At 49.7% G+C, this 20,044-nt stretch overlaps 6 protein-coding genes across 6 annotated transcripts; 3 read left to right on the plus strand and 3 right to left on the minus strand.

Moving 5' to 3' along the window:
• Positions 1–3,844: 3,844 nt before the first annotated feature.
• Positions 3,845–6,229, plus strand: AtWU_10682 (C6 finger domain-containing protein; the record flags this gene model as incomplete). The annotated part of the gene is made up of 6 exons (XM_035505786.1): positions 3,845–3,970; positions 4,182–4,347; positions 4,433–4,600; positions 4,673–5,142; positions 5,274–5,408; positions 5,459–6,229. 6 exons carry the CDS (start codon positions 3,845–3,847, stop codon positions 6,227–6,229), a joined length of 1,836 nt encoding a protein of 611 aa, XP_035361679.1.
• A 1,196-nt stretch (positions 6,230–7,425) lies between these two features.
• AtWU_10683 (uncharacterized protein) lies at positions 7,426–8,462 on the plus strand (the record flags this gene model as incomplete). The annotated part of the gene is made up of 6 exons (XM_035505787.1): positions 7,426–7,718; positions 7,772–7,827; positions 7,886–7,945; positions 8,008–8,079; positions 8,139–8,222; positions 8,287–8,462. The coding sequence occupies 6 exons, from the start codon at positions 7,426–7,428 to the stop codon at positions 8,460–8,462; spliced, it is 741 nt and encodes a 246-aa protein (XP_035361680.1).
• Positions 8,463–9,105: 643 nt separating this feature from the next.
• AtWU_10684 (alpha-ketoacid dehydrogenase subunit beta) lies at positions 9,106–10,401 on the minus strand (the record flags this gene model as incomplete). Its single annotated transcript, XM_035505788.1, has 3 exons — positions 9,106–9,143; positions 9,193–9,755; positions 9,839–10,401. The coding sequence occupies 3 exons, from the start codon at positions 10,399–10,401 to the stop codon at positions 9,106–9,108; spliced, it is 1,164 nt and encodes a 387-aa protein (XP_035361681.1).
• A 666-nt stretch (positions 10,402–11,067) lies between these two features.
• AtWU_10685 (arylsulfotransferase family protein) lies at positions 11,068–12,893 on the minus strand (the record flags this gene model as incomplete). Its single annotated transcript, XM_035505789.1, has 2 exons — positions 11,068–12,369; positions 12,420–12,893. The coding sequence occupies 2 exons, from the start codon at positions 12,891–12,893 to the stop codon at positions 11,068–11,070; spliced, it is 1,776 nt and encodes a 591-aa protein (XP_035361682.1).
• A 204-nt stretch (positions 12,894–13,097) lies between these two features.
• AtWU_10686 (uncharacterized protein) lies at positions 13,098–13,421 on the plus strand (the record flags this gene model as incomplete). Its single annotated transcript, XM_035505790.1, has 1 exon — positions 13,098–13,421. One exon carries the CDS (start codon positions 13,098–13,100, stop codon positions 13,419–13,421), a length of 324 nt encoding a protein of 107 aa, XP_035361683.1.
• Positions 13,422–17,690: 4,269 nt separating this feature from the next.
• On the minus strand, positions 17,691–18,600 carry AtWU_10687 (ribonuclease H-like protein; the record flags this gene model as incomplete). Its single annotated transcript, XM_035505791.1, has 2 exons — positions 17,691–18,458; positions 18,556–18,600. 2 exons carry the CDS (start codon positions 18,598–18,600, stop codon positions 17,691–17,693), a joined length of 813 nt encoding a protein of 270 aa, XP_035361684.1.
• Positions 18,601–20,044: the final 1,444 nt, after the last annotated feature.

The raw sequence follows: 20,044 nt of genomic DNA on the forward strand, positions 1-20,044 counted from the left end.
ATACTTGGCGGTTCCCCAAGTCGCTGGGATCCACTGTCCATGGCTCCATCCTCGGGGGAGAATAGTCGCCTGTGTCGCAACTTGCAGTCTCGCTGTACACAAGTCCGCTCGGGGAGATATGCATTTTTGGTCATGCTGGCAAAAAGGTTAAGCTCCCGTGTTTGTTCCCCTCAAAGGACGGCGAGGATTGGCTCGCAGGATTTCCGTGCAGCTCCACGTTCTGGGGTAATGGTTGGTGATGTCGTCACACTCTGCATGTCGGCATTTCTTTCTGGTCGGCGATTTGCCGGTTTCATGCAGTACATCATGTGAGTCTCAGTCAGGTGATCCGTTATCACTTACACACTCTCAGGCTGAAGCAGGTACTATGACCATGCCTGCTGCACTTTAGTTGCTATTTATGAACGCTGGTAATATCCTCTTCTTATCGGGTTACCTCGCACTGTTCCGTGGTGGTGCAATGGTCGAGTGGTATCACTGATAGCACTGACTCCAGGACATAGCTATAGAGGGTGTACCTCTATACCTATAGGTCAGAGATACCTCAATTCAGATCCCACGACAACAAATGCAGACAGCAGTGAAGCGCATGCAACAACTTATCAACTTTCATCTACTAGGAATCTGGCCCTGCAATTATTCAATTATCTTTCAGTTCTTCAACAAAAATGACCACCGTGTTTAACATGCGCCTACCGCCTTGTAACAGCCTCAGAAATTGAGGATAGATAAGTTCTTGTACTTACTACTCGAGAGAAAGATTGCAAAGATGCCCAGTCCTACTCCTCTTCGCCCCGTGTTGATCAATACCACTATCAGTACTACTACCAACTGACTGTCGCCCCACGAAATTGTCCGCGGTCACAAAACTAGGAGTTGCCACTGCTTGACCAGTGTCAAGCGATAACCAGTTATTGATGACAAGATGAACAAACACGTCCATGGCCGTAAGGGGGTATCGAGATCCTATTTTTGCAAAGAGGATACCAGTGTGGCTACTCTACAATCCAGCTGAAAGCCGCATGAACAAGAGATTACTGCCCAACTGCGGTAACGTGGCGCTCCGCGGTGAATTGGGATGATTGGAGATTTTTGTGTAACTCCTGCTCTGATTCTACCTTGCCTCCCGAGTATGGACGCGTCTGGGGCCATGACTCGTAAACAAGTTCAGGCTTAAGTGTATTATCACTTCCTCTGACTTCTGGAGACAGACACAGTCAGTAGAAGGACGCATACATGGCGTTGCTCAAATCTATATACTACCAGATAAGCCTTAGCCAAGTACACTCCAAGCTCAAAATGTCGTCAAATTATCCGCAAGGGATATATCTTCTTGGGGGTTCCAACAAGTTAAATGTGGCGTCAACTCTCCTTGCACCAACTGTCTTCATTCCTGCATGCAGGGAAATGCAGCCCAGCCTGGAAGAGATAGGGAAAACTGCATCCAACCCAGCACTGTATATACTGTACTTAGTCACTGCTCAGGCTTACACGTACTTCAGATAGCAGTAAGGAACGAGCTTCGGAATAAAAATCTCCGTGAAACGACGTGAACAGAAACTTAATTGGGGATTGTTAACTAAGTATCTGGCAGTCTGATATAAGCAACGATAACTGATCGCATCAGGACCCTTCCCCCCGACATTTTGCACTTCCAGTTGTAGATACTTCAGTAGCAAGCGGGGAAACATTGTTTGCAAGGTATCTGGCACAGAAAGAATTTTGTGGTCTCTTTCTGGGGTTACACAGATGCTTCGTGGATACTGAGTCATGTCAAACATCTCGGAACGGGAAGGGGACAAAACATGTAACAAACTAAGTCGAAAAAATGAAAAGAAAAAAAAGAATAAAAAGAAAAATAAACCCAGATTAGAGATACCGAAAATAAGATAGAAACAATGCTGGAATCGAAAGAACAAAGAACAAGCGTCGGACCTTAAGACAACATAGCATCACACGGTGTGCGATTCGGATTGAAGGAGTGTGACACAACCGGCTTGCCATGGTTGTGGCTGGCTGATGTTAAAGAAGTCTTAACTTGCAGCTGACAAACTCGCCCGCAGCAAACATCAAACGTGCCCCCTCCGCCTTTCTTGCCCTCATCCACCCGAATTTCCATCGCAGCATTCATTTCCTGTTCTCGCAGTCTTTTGGTTAACGGTGTGGATGAAATGTTTTTCTTCTGGTCAGACTCACTTCTTCAAGGACCCTGCTCAAGCTTTCCACGCCAGCTCTGAAAGTCTATACCGTTCCGAGGAGAGATAATTTTGATTCAGGTCTACAAACTGCCCTCAATGATATTTGCGTTATAGCGCAGTTCGGAAACAAGTAGGCAACTAAAAGTCAAGGCGCGGACCATGCCTATCACCATGAAGGTCAACATCTGCATGGTGTTTTTGACGCTGTGCACAATCTCTGTATAATTCATCCAGGATGGATCCGTTAGTATGCAGCCGGTCTGGAACAATGGCTAAATACGTCACCTGCGTGATAAGTGCAATGGCACCGGAACTGCCGTAGGTTACGCAGAGGAAGCCTGGGCTAACCAGGAAGTCGGGTGCGTGGTCTGCGTTCCCTCCTTATTTCATGCATATGCATGCAAAGAACTACCACTGACAAGAGTGCGAGTGATTTAGATTGACGGAGGGGTTGAAGCAATGAGACTGAGCAATTCCGAAAGTTGTTTGGAGTGGGGGAGCAGCCAGCCACAGTAGTATAGTAATTTGACGTTGGGGGTTTCTTCCTGCCTACAGGTCTGCTCGAAGCTCTTGACGCTGTCACACCTTGCAAGTTACGCCCGTGGACATTTCTTGCCGGTTCCATGCTGCATGACTCGAGTAGTTTCATAGTACGGAGAAGCCGAAGGGTTCACTTCTACCTACCAGCTGGATTGGCCTTGAGATTCTCATGTGATTATTGGTCAGATAATCTAGACATGGCTTCAGTTCTCTCCATCTTGGCATTGTTGTTCAACTCTACTTACTTAGTACATATACTGTTCAAGCTTTTGACTCTGGATTATACTAGTTGCTTGCCTTCATACACTGTTAGTACTAGTACCTTTTCAGTGGGTTTTCGTTGCCTCCTCCTGTTTTTCCCTTAGTTGTGTTTCAATCTGTGGGTGCCATATTTCAATGATATATATATCCTACAACTACCAATACTGATTCCTTTCCAACAATATCCGTTTCTCATGACATGACGACACTATTTTCACCTACAAAAATAAAAATGGAACACCTTTACTGGATCAATCGATAAGTCTTACTGTCAAGTCACTGCTCTACTAACCAGTTATGCTTCTTGGATGACGCTAACCAGTTACCCGCCGATCGGCCTGATTGGTGCCTCAGGCTGGATACTATTTCCCGTTGGCGACCATCCACTGGATCTTTCCTGTCCTCAACATCAATTAATTGGTTACCAATGAATGCGATTGTGCTTGGTTCCATTCTTCTTCTTCCGCCCTGGATGTTCCGTGGCAATTCTGGAAGCTGTCCATTCGCGCTATGCCCAATTCACCCAGGCACCCAACGGTGGTCCCAGGACGAGCGCTTGAAGGCGACTAACTAGTCCTCCACCGAACCCACTTCTGCGGCCGCCGTCGCCTCAAGCATAGCTCGTTATTGGTCTCCTCAAGCCACAGCCAGCAACGGTTGTCGCGGGGCTCGACGTAAGCGAGGGTGGGAATTTCGGAGGAATTCGGTCATGTCTGCTCAGATCTTGCTGGTCGTGATCTCGCCGTTCTGTTGGCCCCGTATCCGCTCAAGCTTGACGTTGACCTTCCCCTATCGTGACATCGTGGCCTGGTACGACTGGAGCTCATTGTCTAGGCTTGCCGCACATGGCCACCCACGATTCGCAGCCAATATTGGTCTCCGATCACCTCCGGAGTAAGCCCGCCCTTACGTCGGGTCAATTGACCCGTCAATTGCGATCCTGCAAGGCCTGCCGGTTCCGGAAAGTCAAGGTGCGTCCCGACCCGATACTAAGGTGTGGACATGGGTCTCCGTTATGGGGGAATAGAACAAGACAGTCGTGCAGACGAATGGGATGATGGAGGAAACAAGAATATGGAGCGAACTGCGCTGCTAGTTGGGTGGGAGGAGGCCCGTGCAACCCACTTTGCTGGCTTACCTGCATATGTGTAATCCGACCTAATTGACGATCGTGAGAGACAGTGTGATCGAGTCAAGCCCTGTCATGCATGCTGTGCGCATGGTCACCCATCCAAATGCCACTACGATACCAGTCCCGAAGATTTCCTGCAACCCATCAGTCAAGCCGATGAGATCCGTAACCTCCGGGAGGAAATCCGTGAGCTAACAGCCAGCCTTCATAACTGTGGTGCGTGCCCCAGGTTGGATCCCGGATAGTCTCGGTGGGGTTGGAGGTGCTTCTGCAGCGTGAAGAATTGACATTGGCGTTCTAGAACAACGGGTCAAGTCTTCACGGCGACGAGCCCAGCTACAAGGCCTCGTCAACGCCGTCCGCTTAGCCCCGCCAAATGCCGTCAATCGACTCATCGCCCAAATCCGAAAGCATCGTGGGGAAACAAATGAAGTGGCAATCCCGGTGGGACCTTTGAATGGATCGGAAGGTGGGTGTCCGTCGCATCCTGGTGGGGTACAGGCTATTGTTTTGAGGGCTAAGTTGTCATGATCCGCAGCAGAACATGGCCCGGTCGTTCTTCGTCGGTCCCATTCATACGATAGCGACGACGATTCACTGGATTCGGAAGACGAGGTGTTCTCGCTCTCCGGCAGTCGGTCTTCATCAGAAGAGAGCGAGGACTCAAGCTATGGTTCGATAAGTCACATTGGATCGTGGAAGCCGATGCTGGATGTGTTTATTGAACGCTTCGTGGATGCTTTCAGTCCGGTAGTCCAATCCAAGACAGGACAGGCTGGTGCACTACGACGGGCTGCCGAGATACGCATGTTTTCGCCGATTCTCGTAGATGCGTTCGAATCCGTCTCCATAGCATACTTTGGACGGTCTATTCAGGATAAGAATCTTGAAGCAGCTGGCTTCCGCCTATACCCCCGTGTGCTGCGGAGTTTGCAGCAGGCGTTGCAAGATCCCCAGCGCAGCAAGGCTGAGTCGACACTAGTGACGGTGACCCTTTTGATGGCATTTGAGGTATGATTTTCTTCCTTTTTTCCTTTCTTCCTCTTTTTTTTTTTTTTTTTTTTTTTTTTTTTTTTTTTTTTTTTTTTTTTTTTTTTTTTTTTTTTTTTTTCCCCTCTAGTAACTGTCCTGACTGCTTGTAGAGCGTGGAACGAACTACACAAGTGTCGCTAATTGCGCACGTTCACGGTGCACTGCGCCTGATTGAGCATCGAGGACCAGAAAATCACATACATGGGGTGGAGCATTTGCTGTATACCGAGCTGCGTCCTTATTGGGTACGTATTCAATCCAGCCTTCAAGAATCTAGTCGCTCAGATAAAAACAGGTCGCTGCGGCTATTGTCAGTCGAACTCCTTCCGCCCTCGCAAGCCCGGACTGGATCAACTTGCCTTGGTCAGCCAACCCTGACCGAAGAGACATTCTGCATTATTTGCTAGACTTGGCGGTTGAGATTCCTGGCCTGCTTTGGCAATTTGACGATATCGAGGCTGCTCTCAAATCGGGCATGTACAGCCCACATGAGATTAGCGTGAAGCAAGCCTCACTGTGGAGCGGTGTCGCTGACCTGACCGACCGCTTCCGCCAGTGGAAAGTTCAATGGGTTGATAACAACCCGGATGGGCCACCGCAGGAAGTCGAAGTCTCAGCGGATGACCCATTTCCTCGATTCCATTGCCGGGACTTTCGTACCGGGGGTATAATCACACCCCCGATATTTGTCTATCGGGACCTCCGCCTCGCACAAACCATGTGTCTTTACTACTCCACCCGATTGATCCTCTCGTCCGCCGACACGCGCCCAACTGATCGCGTTGGACCTTTGGAACAATACTCCCTGGGTTGTGGCATATGCCGGTCCTTGGAATGGTACATTGTCAATGCGCCAGGAAACATGATCAACCGACTTGCGTTCCCAGTTAGGGTGGCCTGGGAGGCGTTCCCGGATGGAGGTCCGGAACGGCAGTTCATGTACGAAGTGTTGAAACTGGTTGAGCGGCGGCATGCCCTAGGTCTTTGGGGAAGTAACATGTCTGAGATTTCTCCTCGGGCCGGACCCCCACGAAGTCAGTCTCCTGAGTTGGCCACAGGGGCATGATAGATGGGGAAATATGAAGTCTGTGGGTCGCTGGACGAATCCCACCGCATGTATCCGGTTTTGCCCGTCTCCGCATCGGCCGGTGGGGGTGCTTTTTCAGTAGCATCCGATAAGCAGTGCAGCTCTGCTCAGGAGAGTATGCCTTTTCGGGGTTTCACCGTCTCTGTTGGGGATGCCTTCTTGACTGATCGAGAGATACCTACGGAAAAAGGCTTCCAAGCAGCATGCAAACCTCCCATCAGTAACTGCTCAGTCAGATACCTAAAGGTTTGACTCTCCATATGGGCATGGGTACTTTAGACGAAGGAACACTGAGCTTGTGAGTGGCTCAACATCTGCCTTGGCATACCCACGGAGTCTGGGCAGCATGTTCCATATTAATGGTGAATAGATCACTTCAATAATAACCGGACAGGATTGGGATCCTGTCATGTAATTAGGCTTCTCAACCAAAAGGCTACCTGAATATAGCCTAATCAGCACCAGAGCCAAGTTTTCTTAGAATTTCAGGCCTAGGCCAGCCGCGTCGATGCATTTCATCAGGTCGCGCCAATTATATTTGATGAAAACTTAGTAAGCGGCATCAATCTCCCCGGAATTTGACGGGCCCCATAACAATAGGGGCTCAGGGGCGTGGTTGATCATTGGTTTATAAGTCAATTCCTTATAGGGCTACATACGGGTGGAATAGTGAACCGTATCACGGCTCGCAACCGGAACAAGCCCGTTCTTTATGCCGCGAGATAGCGAAATGATCGTAGCTCAATAATCGCCAATCCATCACTATAGTACAAAACGCACACCGGAAGGTTAGTTTTTGACTCTGACGTGTTCAGCTGTGTAGGTTCGAAAAGGACTTGTGGTGAGCACAGTTCGAGGGCGGCATTATTTAACGTTTCAACTCAAAACAAGCTTGATTGCCGACTCCACTCCCTGGCGGATCCACCATTGCTCCTGAGACAATAATTGCGCCAGAACGGATTTGAACCCTTCCTGGGTTCAAGGTGGAGATAGCCTTCATCTCTAGCAGCCTTCGAGACCCTTTATAACTGGGCTCCCGGCACCTTGGTGATCATGTCGGCTCATTGCTTCATCCTTCCTGCACTCGTTCATTTTCCTGCCTTGTCACTCTTTTCTCCGCGACCGGTTCGCTTCAACCCTTACTTTCTTTAACAAAGTCCTCTATATCAATCATCATGCGCTACTCCTCTGTCGCTATTCCTCTGGCCCTCGCTGCCCGCGCCGCTGCCGTCGAGAGTGATGTCTGGGCCTTCGGAAACGGCTTCTACACCGGTCCTCCCACCAACGCGCACATCACCAGAGCCACCTGGTCCTTGGTGCCCCCGGATGTTCCCTCGAACTACACCGTGAAAAACACTGACGATGAAGTCTGGGTGTCCCTGTGGATTGGTCTCTCCTCCACCGCTGGTGACTATGACGCCGATCTCTACCAACCCCTGCTGAACTGGTCTCCCGACAACGAGTCCCAGTACGTCCATCAACTCCTTCATGATCTGGAAAGTAGAATGCTAACGACAGAAGGGGCTGCCCCGCCCCAGATGACGAGTGGTGTGTCGCCGCTAGCACGTACACTCCCGGTAAGTGATCCCAGCCTCCAACCGGGGACCCGAACTGGTATACTGATGATGTGTTTAGATGGTCAGAATGGCCAGGCCTACGTGACTGTCCCCGCGGACACCCAGGTCGACTTTGAGGGTATGCTCAAACACTAGCCCGAAAACCATACGAATCACTGTCCTAACAAGGAATACAACCAGTCTACGTCGAAAACGACAAGGTCTACCAGGTCGTCACCATGAACGGCAAGACCGTCTCCAAGGAGAGCGACGGTAATTTCTCTCTACTACCACCTTCAGATCAATGGACATAATACTAACTGAAGATATAGCCCTCGACAACCCCCTCCTCTACCTCTACTCCGGAGACGAGTGCTACACCGGCTCCGGTGACTGCGGTACCCTCCAGTCCTACAGTACGCTCCTCTTCTCCCCCACCAATCTCTTAACAAATAAAAGACCTAACATGGAAATCTCTAGGCTGGAACAACCTCACCATCCACCTCAGCGCCGCCGACGAGAACTTCGGCGACACCCTCTCGCTGTACAGCGGTTCCTCCTCCAACGGCCTCACCACCTCCGACAAGGGCAAGACCTGGCACACCGATGCCATCAAGATCTCCAAGGACACTTTCGCCACTGTTTCCGACTACTAGGCTGAGATGGATTGGAGCTGGTTGATGGTGTATGTATGTATGTATGTGATTGGGGATATTGCGGCTGCTAGACAGCTGCAATTTTGCTTCTTGTTTTTACCTCGTGGGAGGGATGTATAAAATCGAATAAAATGTATATGTATCGAAGTCATGGATGGAGTATTGACGTCGTTGCAAGTGAGATAAGGCGATGATCAATATTAAAGATTTTGTAAGCTACTGGGAATATATCTATGCAAACTAGCTTTCGAGGCTAGGGTGGTTCGTGGGGGTGTTGGGTTACAGGCTTTCACGGCCGACCCCGGGAGCTTAAGTTCGGTGGGTTTGGCTCGTTGTTTGCGGGTGGGGTACTTATATACTTTGGGGAATTTCCCGGAGGTGTCACTGTAACCAATCGATGCTGGGTGGGAGTCCTTGCCGATGGTGATGTGGGTGTTGTATGCATGTGTGCATATGGTCTACTATTGAGCTGCAATGCGTGGACGTGGTAGGTAATTAAGGTGGAATTAGGAAATGTATATAGGTAAATTGATATTGTCTATCATAATGCGGCTTGGTAGTAGTCTTATAGGCAAGGACACTAACAGCTTGGTTCTCTGGTCCTGGTATGTACATCTCTCTCTGGCCAATATGTGTCTGTCCATCAATACTCAAGTGTCTGCTTGATCGCATCGTATATCCCTGGGTATCGTTAGTATATTTCAGACGTGCATGGGATAGATATACATACGCGCAACATCCGGAATCACAAACTTCTCATACATCAAGCCCGTATGCGTACTCCACCCCGCGACTCTCTTGACCGGTGCTTCTAGACGCAAGAATGCCCCGTCCTGGATGGTAGCAGCCACCTCAGCGCCGACGCCATAGTTGATCATGCTCTCGTGGACGACTATCGCGCGTCCGGTCTTCCGCACACTATCCAATACTGTTGGTCGATCCCACGGGTAGATCGTGCGCAGATCAATTAGCTCGATACTCGCCCCGAATGCCCTCTCCGCTGCTTCGATGGCCGCGGAGCAGAGGTATAGAGGCTGTCCGTACGAGACTATCGTCAGGTCGTTTCCTGGCTTAACCACTTCCGCTGTGTTTAGTGGGATGGTGTAGTACTCGCTGGGGACGTGTTCTACTGCGGCACGATAGAGGATTTTCGGTTCCATGAAAATGACGGGATTCTTAGACTCGAAAATCGAGGATAGGAGTAGGCCTTTGGCTTGGGATGGGGAGCGAGGCATGACGACTTGTACACCTGGGACGTGTGCGAATAGTGCTTCCGGTGATTGGGAGTGGTATCTGTTTCGTGATAATCCACGTTAGCCATACAGTTCCCCCGTACACAAGAAGCAATAGTAGGCGGGAGACGGTATGCCACCTACAAAGCACCATGTCCGACCGCACCACACGGCATCCGCACCACCATACCCCCAATATCTACCCCTGTTGCTCCCTCCCGGAACCGAAACTTCGCTGCCTCGTTCACAATCTGATCGAACGCCGGGAAAACGTAGTCTGCGAACTGGATCTCCGCAACGGGCTTCATTCCCTGGGCTGCTGCGCCGATGGCAAAGCCGACAATCCCTTGCTCTGTTAGGGGTGTGTTGAAGACTCGTTCCGAGCCGAATTCAGTCTGTAGGTCCATCGAGCAGCGGAAGACGCCGCCGAACGCGACGTCTTCGCCGAAGAGCATCACCTTGTTGGAGGTGGAGAGGGCGGTACGTAATGCGGAGTTGATGGCTTGATAGAGATTGATAGATTTTGAGGTCGGATTGCTGGGGAGGTCTGGGTGGTTTGAAAGGCTGGAGGCAGTGTGGTGGAGGAGCGGTGTCGATCTGTAGTCGATGGGGAGGTTCAGGCGTGAGGAAGGGGATGGTGCGGAGGTGGAGTATCCCCGGTAGGAGGCTCGGGGTATTGGTATTTTGGGGAGATGGAGTGAAGGCATCGTGGACAACTCAGGAGAGGTTGGAGGTTCAGATAGTAGAATGAGAACGTCTGGAGAACGATGGAGGTACGGGGAAAGACCTCCCTCCCCCTTGGTTTATCAATAAAGGCATCTTGCTTCATGCGGGGAATGCGCCCCGATCCCCGTGGATAACCGGGGTTGACGGCCTGAGTGCCTTGGTGCCTGAGTGCCTGCCGGGGAGGCTGAGTCAGCATATCTGGTGGTTGCCGGATTGGGACAGCCAGGTGAATCTATACCCTCGTCTGCATTAGGTCTCACTACCTTTGCTCCTCTGCATCTTTCTCCATTCTCATCTCAATGTAGCATTTTCCATCCAAGTCGTGATATCCTTATGGCCAATGGTTTACCATCTGAATGAATCGCTCTCAAAGCACCAGCAGTGCCCTGGCACGCTCTGGACAGCCATGACGATCCCATGCTGTGAGCGTCCTAAACACTGCGTTATCCACTTCACCGTCGTAAACACATAATGGACTAACTCCATGTCCTCTTCAGATGATCTCCTGTCCTACATCCATCGATCAAGACGTGAAAGTTTGCAATAAACCAGTAATGCTCCCAATGACATTTTGGAATGAGGGTATCATATATACAGATTGAGACAGATATATACAACGGAGCGGCCTGTCATATCCGATCCGCACATCAAACAGAGCCATCGCTGTCGCTAAAGGCAACCAATTGGTACTCGCTGGACCGTGAGCGACACCGACGGAAATAACGGCCCCAGCCACAGCACGTATAGAGACCAACAAACAAGCCAACTCCACTGATGACAAAGGCCATGACAATAAACCAGTACTGAGGGTTCATGACTTGCTCAAAGCTTCCACCCTGCTCTCGCTGGAGCAGTTCCGTGGCGCCTAGAACATTACCATCAGAATCTAATGCCGCTAAGCGGAACAAAGGAAGCTCGAGACCCTCGGGTATTTCGATCTCAGTCTCGAAGCCATCTTTCTGGAATTGGGACACAACACGGAACGTATTGTCATTCAAATCATCCGAGTCCCAGACTTCCAGTCGCCAAGCAACAACCTCTGTTGCACCGTTCCAGCTCACATACACGTGGTTTCCTAGTACTTCGGCGTCGGGGACCGTCTGCGGTCGGCCAACCCAGGTGCCCTTATAGGCACGATAAGATACCACTCTGCCAAACCCGAAGAAGGCAGAGGCACCGAAATGAGTGTTGCACAGCAATTGTCCGTCGGCACTGAACTCACTGAATGCAGCGCTATGGCCCCACTCGACTAGAACTCGGCCACTATCGTCCAGAACTTGGACGTTTCCTTGTGACAAGGATCGCATCTGCTGAGGATGAAAGTACTCAGCGCGCAATGACGCCTGGCGAGCGGCAACGTCAAGTTCGATGACGACACCGCGACTTTGGTTATCTGGATCATCGTTCGAATGTGATGCATTGTCGAAAAGGGTCAAGGTACTGTTGGCGTGCCACCGTGCATCATGCTGCCAGGCGAAGTTGGTGGCCTGACCATCTGAAAGATCGTTGAACTCGTTCAGCTTTCCGCCCAAGGTCCATAATACTTCACCAGTGTCCTTGTCTATGCAGCTCACGGTATGGGTATGGCGTGCGGAGACGATATAATTCCCATTGTCATCCTTGTCCACGCTATTGATGTGGTAGAAGTCAAACGCATATCCGCGCACTCGTCCCGACTTGCCCAGGTGCTCGTATGTGGTATTTATAGGATAATGTTTCGATGCGCGCCATTCGAAGATCAGCTCGCCCGTAGCGATATCTATTTCCTGGAAGACGCCGTCATATATCCAGCCTAATTCGGGGCCACCAACAGGAGTCAAGTCGGCCGGTACTGGATCGTATATCGTAACGAGAGCCGTTCCTTCGGGAGTGATGTGGAATTCATGGAGATCGCCACCATAATTTCCTACCGGAGAAATCACATATCGTTGGGTATATGTCGAATCCAACTATCCAGATCAGCACGCTTCTCTATGCGACAGGGTCGCGTGACACCTACCATGTACCAGGCCCCATAGCCTCGGCCTTCGGTTTCACCACCTTCCCAGTATGTCAGATAGTCTGTGTCCTGATATCGCTGGACCTTGAAGTCCTGAGTCACGTCCCAGTTGTATTTCATCCACACCAGCTCCCCCCTGGAGTCAAGGATCATAGGCCCCGGCTGGGCCACCGAGTCACCCCTAGGGGCTAGAAAGGTATATCGCGAGTCGCAGCCCGACTCCCATTCTGAGATTTGCACCGCGGGAGATTCATATTCGAAGGAGACGTAGCTTTTCGAGGGACCAAAACCGTACAGGCCCAGATCATACCAACTCAGATCCGCGCGAAGCCTCAGTCGATTCAGTTGGGGAACGGCGAAGGTGTAGAAGAGGTAGGAGAGACTGATTATGGCGCCAATCGTAACAACATGGAGGGCTGAAAGCCTTGAACGTAGGCGATTGGCGCGAGAGAGGGCGGAAGTCCACGAGGACATTGGATCATCGCGGTAGGACAGAGCGACGAGAGCTGTCCAAGGGAAGGAGGAAAGGAGACAAACTTTCGGATCTGGGGTAAGGCGGAACAAAAGGAACTATCGGGGACGATAGTCTTCTCGGGAGCGACGGCAAGGCGCAGAGTCGGCGCTCATCATATCATCGAACTTTGCCCCCAGGCAGGTGGAATCCCAGCGAGAATAAGAATGTCTCATACGGTCGGGTTGGTCGTTCAGGAGAGGGTGGCTCCAACAGCTTCAACACCCGAAACGGATACCAAAGCGCCCCATCCACGCGGCGTCGAAGCGATCCATCGAAGCCGATATCCATTCGCGGCGGAGTCCAACGACGACGCGAACGAGTCGCAGTTGGCCGTGATTGGCTATGACCCAGCATTCTCCAGCACCGCCAAGAAAGCCACCGTGGATCCGGACCTGAAGCTGGCTCCACTATCGAGGTTATCACTTATCCTGTCCGTGAAATCTTCCCCTTCGCGCCATTGGGGTCTTTGGGACGGTCGCTGGCAATAATTTTTTCTCCACTGAGTGGCGGCACCAGCCCCAGCGTTGCGAGATACTTTCAATCTGTTGTCCTTGGCACAACAGCGCAAGATGATTTTATCTCCGAAAATACAATGGACCACGGGGTCTGAACTTCAATAGTACAGAGGTTGCCCGCGTGAGGCCAAGACAACGCTTCGGCTGTGACGATCGGCAAAAGCAAGGAAACTCAAAGTGTCTTTATCCGGGGGAATTATCTGATCTGTGGCGGACGATATCCTGCGAATGGCCTGTCCGAGTTGTGACGACTGGAAAGTGACGAGCGATAAGTGCCGCCGCTGACAGCCACTCGGACCCGCTCGCTTCGTCATCTACCGCACTATTCTTGAAGTTTACCTTTTTCCAAGGCGGATTGGTCAGCGCCCAGTTGACCAGGGTCAATGTCAATAACCACCGCGCGATTGCAGAATGCATACATTATTCCATGCGTGACACTCAATGCTTGGATCTCTTTTAGGACGCGCACTACGACCCCAGGTGAAACAGGAGAGTGCTGGAAGATCACTGGCGGACTATTGATTGAGACAACTCCTTGCCCTGCGCGTGAAACCGATTCGGCCTACCCGCTAGACTACACATGTTAATGATTGGCCCCTAGACTTACAGTGGGGCAGCACGCGTGATGAAGCCTCGGCAAGACGGCTTGCCCCCGGTTAGATAGGGTCAGCACTTTATCGCCAATGAACGATGAGCACTCAAAGTGACGCTGGTGAAGCCTGGAAGCCATTCATTATTAGCGGATCCTTCTGGAAGGACGTCCATTCCTAGTGGAAGCGGAGTGAGCTAACAGTCGGACAACTGAGCGTGATGATGTTTGTGGCTTCTCCAAAAGTCCGGAGAAATACTTTCTTGACTTGGAAGCTATAATGTGGTACAAACGCGATCTGATCCTTCGTTTATCATGGCCCCCAGTTAGCAACAGGCACACTGGCGAATGATATTGATCAAGTGCTCAACACCAAGACACCGCTCACAATCTAGCGGGAGCAGACATGGGGTACAGGCGGGGACAAAGCCAAAGACGAGACCCAAGCGCCAACAGTCAATTCCGCTTCGGCATTGATGCCATACAGGCACCTGACCAAGTATCAACAGTTTTTCAGAGCCAACAAATCAGCAGTAGGGGCTCGTTAGGCAGAAGTGATATTAAACCGGCATACCCGGAATCAAGCACAACTAGCCAGACTACTTGCAATCCCAAGATGACGCCATCGCAGAAAGTCAAACAGCATTTCGCATGCACTGCATCGTCTCATTGCCTCTGAGCTTATTTTGGCTTTGGCAACAATCGCACTGTGCTACAGGTATGATGTCTCAACTGCACCGTCAGACCAAACTGGATCTAGCATTAATTTGGTAGTCTGCCCCGAACCCGAAAATCCGAGGGTGTTTCGACCGGTGAAATGCGCACTGCCTGATCTGGTTATTGTTTGCGATCTGTCTCTGGGGATTCCAGTACACTATTCTAGGCTACTGAGGATGCTCTGACAGTAACTATTATACGGAGACCGCGGAATTATCTGTCCGTTGTCGGCCGGGCTTGGCGCTTATGCTCTTAGAGCGGGCCGAAGCGTTGGGGACAGAATTGCGCGCCCTGAGCGATCCGGGATGCTCCGGCATCAACCCTGGCCATACTGGAGGTCACTGAAAGTCCACTCCAGGTATTGGTCGAATACTATCACGTTGTCTCCCGAGGTACTTCCTTTTTGGAGACCGACGGGTCAGCCAGGTGCTATATCTTACGAACCAGCTTCAAATACATACCTGATTTATATGGTGTGCTAGTGGCGGACTTGATAGCATCCGGCTATCGAAGGATTCTGGACATACCATGCAATGATCCTTCGAACGGTTCTCTGTCGTGAGCTTCGCTTACCCTGTGCATGACCATAAGTATTGATTGGTCCGCCAAGAGCATGTCAAGCTTTTGATCTCATCAAACCGGGTATTACGTGTGGCAAAGAACATATTGAGAATCAATAGCTTTCTCACTTCTGTGATAGTTCCGACTTCGTGAGACTCGACGACAAAGTGCTCACATTGTCGCGTAAACAGCAACTGCCAAGCCCAGAATTATCCCATGTTGTGCAGCTCTCCAAAATATGCAGCTTGCTCAGGTCCCGCTTGGTGCTAACCCCCAAATCGGATTTAGCGTCTAGGCACCGACTTACTTAGTGGAGACTTTACTAAACTAGGGAATCGTACCCGGATAGTGTCTTGGTAGTTGGGATTGCGTGCTATCTATCTTTTGTAATCATGTCTTATCTGGTCACTTTGCGCGCAGCACGCATGGGAATAATGCTTGCCAAGATGCCAATGCAATTGGAAAAAGCATATTCTGCCAGTCGGTCGCGGGCAATACAGTAGGGGCCGAGGTTATCCGGGAAAAAACACTGTGGGGTGCATATGCAACTGTTGATTAGTATGAGACAAACCAAGAAGGGGTGAGTAGTATGCGTGCATTAGGTAGAGATTTGCGATTTATCTGCTCATATCTACGATATATCTCGTACCCGTGTTTCTTTCCTTCTTTGGCCTGGGTGGATATAATCTCAATACATCCCTGGATACCATGTGTGGATTCGACCCCGCTAGTTGTAAACGCTATGAGCGCCTATCCCTCTTGGCAATAAAAGGTCTCCTTGGATTAATAATTGCTAGTCTGACTTGTTGCCCTAACTGAACTAATACTTCTACTTCTAGAAACAGAAGAAAGGATATCTGTTCAGTTCACCAAAGTACGAGTGTTCCGACCCATAAATGTCATGTTTGTAGCACTTGCTGCTCTGTACTATAATGCCTACGCCCAGCCAGATATACGATGATTTCAGGAATTCAGGCCACACATCATTCCCAAGGATCATTCTTATAAAGAGTATTTTCACTAGAGCGAGGCCGATGTTATCAGTAGGAGATCTCATCCAAGAACAACTGGGCTGTATTGTTCATGAAATCGCTACTCACACCGACGATAAAGCGAGCAATAAGGAGGACAGTATCATTCAGTACAGCGGATTGTAAGGGTGCGCCAACATCGAGAAACGATATTCCGGTAAGAGATTATATTGTATAACCGAAATTATCAGATGTCTAGGTCGTGATGAGAGCTCTAAAGAATTTTCCAATCTGGTAGATGGAGTTGACAACGCCCAACCATCCAGTGTTGGATGTTCATGAATGTCTGCCAGACATCCAACGATTATTATAAAGAAAACAATTATAATCATTAGTAGATACTAAATAGTCGGTATTTAACATTTATATCTCCGTCTACATCTACCGACGGCAGGGATATTGACATATCTTTACAAATACAGACTCATAAGCTGGCGTTGCTCCGATGCCATGCCCCTCAAAGAGAGACATCGGGAGCATGATGCTGTCCGCATCGTCAGGTCAAGGGTGAGATCCTTAATTTATTATTCCAAGCTTAGCAATATGTTGAAAAGAGAAAATAGAGCTTTTTGGCTCATCTTATCCCAGTGCAGATGAACGATAAGGCGCTGTTCACCTTGAGCACTCACATTTATATGGATGACGCATAATTCAGATTTAGGTACGGTCCTATCCCTTAACAGACCCATCCATTATCTTCCCAGTAACCCTTTTTCATCGAATTCTCGCATTAAGGATAATAGGAACATTGCCCGTCGTGCAGGCTGTCGCTGACGAATGCCCAGCGAAAACAGTACAGGGAAGGCGGAGTATCTGTTGGGGGATGAGAATGGTTTCATGACGGGCGCAAGCTTATGGTATTATTGGGGGGGTTGGCTGTCTTCGTAGATCAAATTAAACTGACATTTTGCCCTTAGTATATATTTTCAGGCGGAATTATGGGGATATGCTCTTGAATGACAATAGGAAGATATTGTTGCTGGAATGTGCTATATTCTCAGATAGTCATATTTGCTACTTGAGTCTTTGCATTGATGCTATTCCTGATATTCTAGGCATAAGGCGAGCAGATTTTCTATATGTATTTCTTTTTATTGATCTAATATACCCCCGCGTGTTTGGATTTGGACGAATCAGGGAAAATGATTTCCATAATACCTATGAAGATTTGATACTTGACACAGCTTTGTTACGCTTTCTCCACGGGGTTCAATAAAGCAACTAAAAGATAACTTGGACATCTGTGATGACAGCACCAGCTGCGAGAATGGCTAGCAAGTACACATAAACATCACACACATCATAATAAATGAAACCCTCTCCTAATAAGGGTATAACAATTCATTAACCATCGAGAGCAGATGTTGCCAGCTTATCCGCCTCCTGGTTGTATTCTCTCGGAACATGCCAGAACTTAACAATGACCTGCTCATCTTCGAGAGCCTTCACATACCGCTCAATCGAACGAAAATGCTCTTGATTGGCAACAGGCAAGCCCTTTGCAGTAGTCCAACCATTGGCCTTCCATTTGAAGATCCATTCGGTTATTCCGCGTACCAAATACTCCGAGTCTGACTTGATCACCACGGTGTGAAGTGTTCCTTCTTCATCTCCTGCCGTTTCGGTAAGCTTGTCCCAGTACTTTTGCAAGACGTGCGCAGCAAGCAGAGCTCTCTGACAGGCTGCGAGCTCGGCAACCTGGCTTGTCTGTTTGAGTTCTGGCGAAAGAGTGACACCGTCATTCAATGGATGGTCATGGCCGTAATAAACCCCAGTTGACGCCCGGGCTCCGTCCTTGCCATTATTGCGACACGCACCGTCAATTGCAATCACGATACAGTCAAGATGACGGATATGGCAATTGCAATGGGGGCACTTTTTTTCCGAGCCTGGGCATGCGAGAAAGACCAGGTTGCCTACTGGAACCTCGATGTCGCCCAAAGTGAAGTGATCTGGGTATAGTTCGTGCGGGAGGAATCGGCGAGTCGGGGCGGAGACTGCCTGGGGTGAGGTCGGGAAAGATGAGTTTGAGGAAACATCTGTTTCGCGACTAGACAGAGAGCTGCGACAATCACTGTGCTTCTCATCGGTGTGGGAGCTCTCTGGAGTACTCTGGTTGAACCGGTCAGTTACACTGCTACATATAAGGAGGCCGCTCTGAGGAGTGCTAAGTAATTCCGATCGGCTCAATTGAGACGCATGTGCTTACCTGACGAGACTTGGGCTTTCTCTTCTTCTGGTATCGTCTCTGCATCTTTCAAATTGAGCTATATGAAGCTACTTTCTCTGAGTGGAAATATACTTGGAATGTGGTGAGAACTGGAGGGAAATTTCTCCTGGTCTGTGGGGTAAACGGTGGAGGGTCCCCAGTCAGCAGCATGAAGAAGAGTTGTCGACCATCAGTCAGTCAATTCACTTGGTTATATCACGTGTCAACTACCACCCTCACACAGTCGGTGATGTGAGCTCAATTGATTAGTAGTAGTAAGCCACCTTTATAGGTCTCGGCACATCCTCCGTTACTGGTGGTCCATCCGGGATGCTCCAGATGATGCGTAGGCAAGATCCGGAGTCAGCTTCGAGGCATCGGACTCTTCCAAGTATTCGATGACCTTGTTCTACTATTCGACTACTCACCCCGATGAAGAGAGTACATACGCGTCAATTGTTGATCATCGGTTTAGGGAGGAAGGTCAAAAGCTGCCTTGACTGGACGCCAGACAAAGGAAGGTATTGCTACTGCCAACAGATTACATCCATATATCGACGTTCATGTCTCCATTATAGTCAGCCATTGAGGCTTATGGCGTATATGATGCTCGATTATAGCATAATGCGGGCTTTTCCGATAAGCGTCAACTGCGGCAATCGGGTGTCGTGGAGCTTCGGCTTCATCCTTTCACACAACGACGATCAGGGGTCCCGTATTTCCCCGGATATCCTACCTTCAACAAAGCATGCGAACTGTGAGACGGTATGATTTTTATACTGTCGATCAAGTCGGGATAACAAAGGGATAATCAGGAAGCCGCATGGAAAGTGGATCTGTCCGAACGCGGAAAGTATCTCGCTGGCATGTTTAATCTAAACGCTAAACCAGGACCTTGATCGTCATGGACATCATCAATCTAACATGTTAATCCTGGTATGTGGAACTTGTCATGGCTCATCGGCCCTTCCCACGCTTGAATTGATGTATAATTTCGATAATCACTTGGTCAAAGGAGCCGCTGTATAACCCCAGGCTCGTGAGGTGACTTTATCGTCCGGGCGATCCAGCGATCGGGTTCTCCCTTCCGATGAGAATCTCCTCGGGTTAATAAACTGGGCAGTATTTGAATAAGAAGCCACCTGCCTTCCATGGAGAATCGCTCAGATATGTGCATCGTCACTAGATTCCGCTTGATGGAGAATTGAGGGCAATCTGGTTCCTAAAACTCGTCGTCAGCACGAAGATAGATCAGTTCCTGAGCCACCCAGCGGTAATATGGAGTGAAGGCAAGGGAATATAACGCCATACCGTACGATCCAAGAAAGCCCTACATCGAGATCCTCCTGCATAAACACACCAAGGGGTAACGAGTTCTCCCCAATATTTGCTTGTGAAGATTGTCTGGTTTCGATAGCAATTATACCTTGAGATTGGATGAAACTTCCAGATTCTCGGTTCCGAGGGGTGCTATTGTATGTTGGGAATG

Source organism: Aspergillus tubingensis (assembly GCF_013340325.1).
Source record: "Aspergillus tubingensis WU-2223L DNA, scaffold_13, whole genome shotgun sequence".
Classification (NCBI taxonomy): Eukaryota; Fungi; Ascomycota; class Eurotiomycetes; order Eurotiales; family Aspergillaceae; genus Aspergillus; species Aspergillus tubingensis.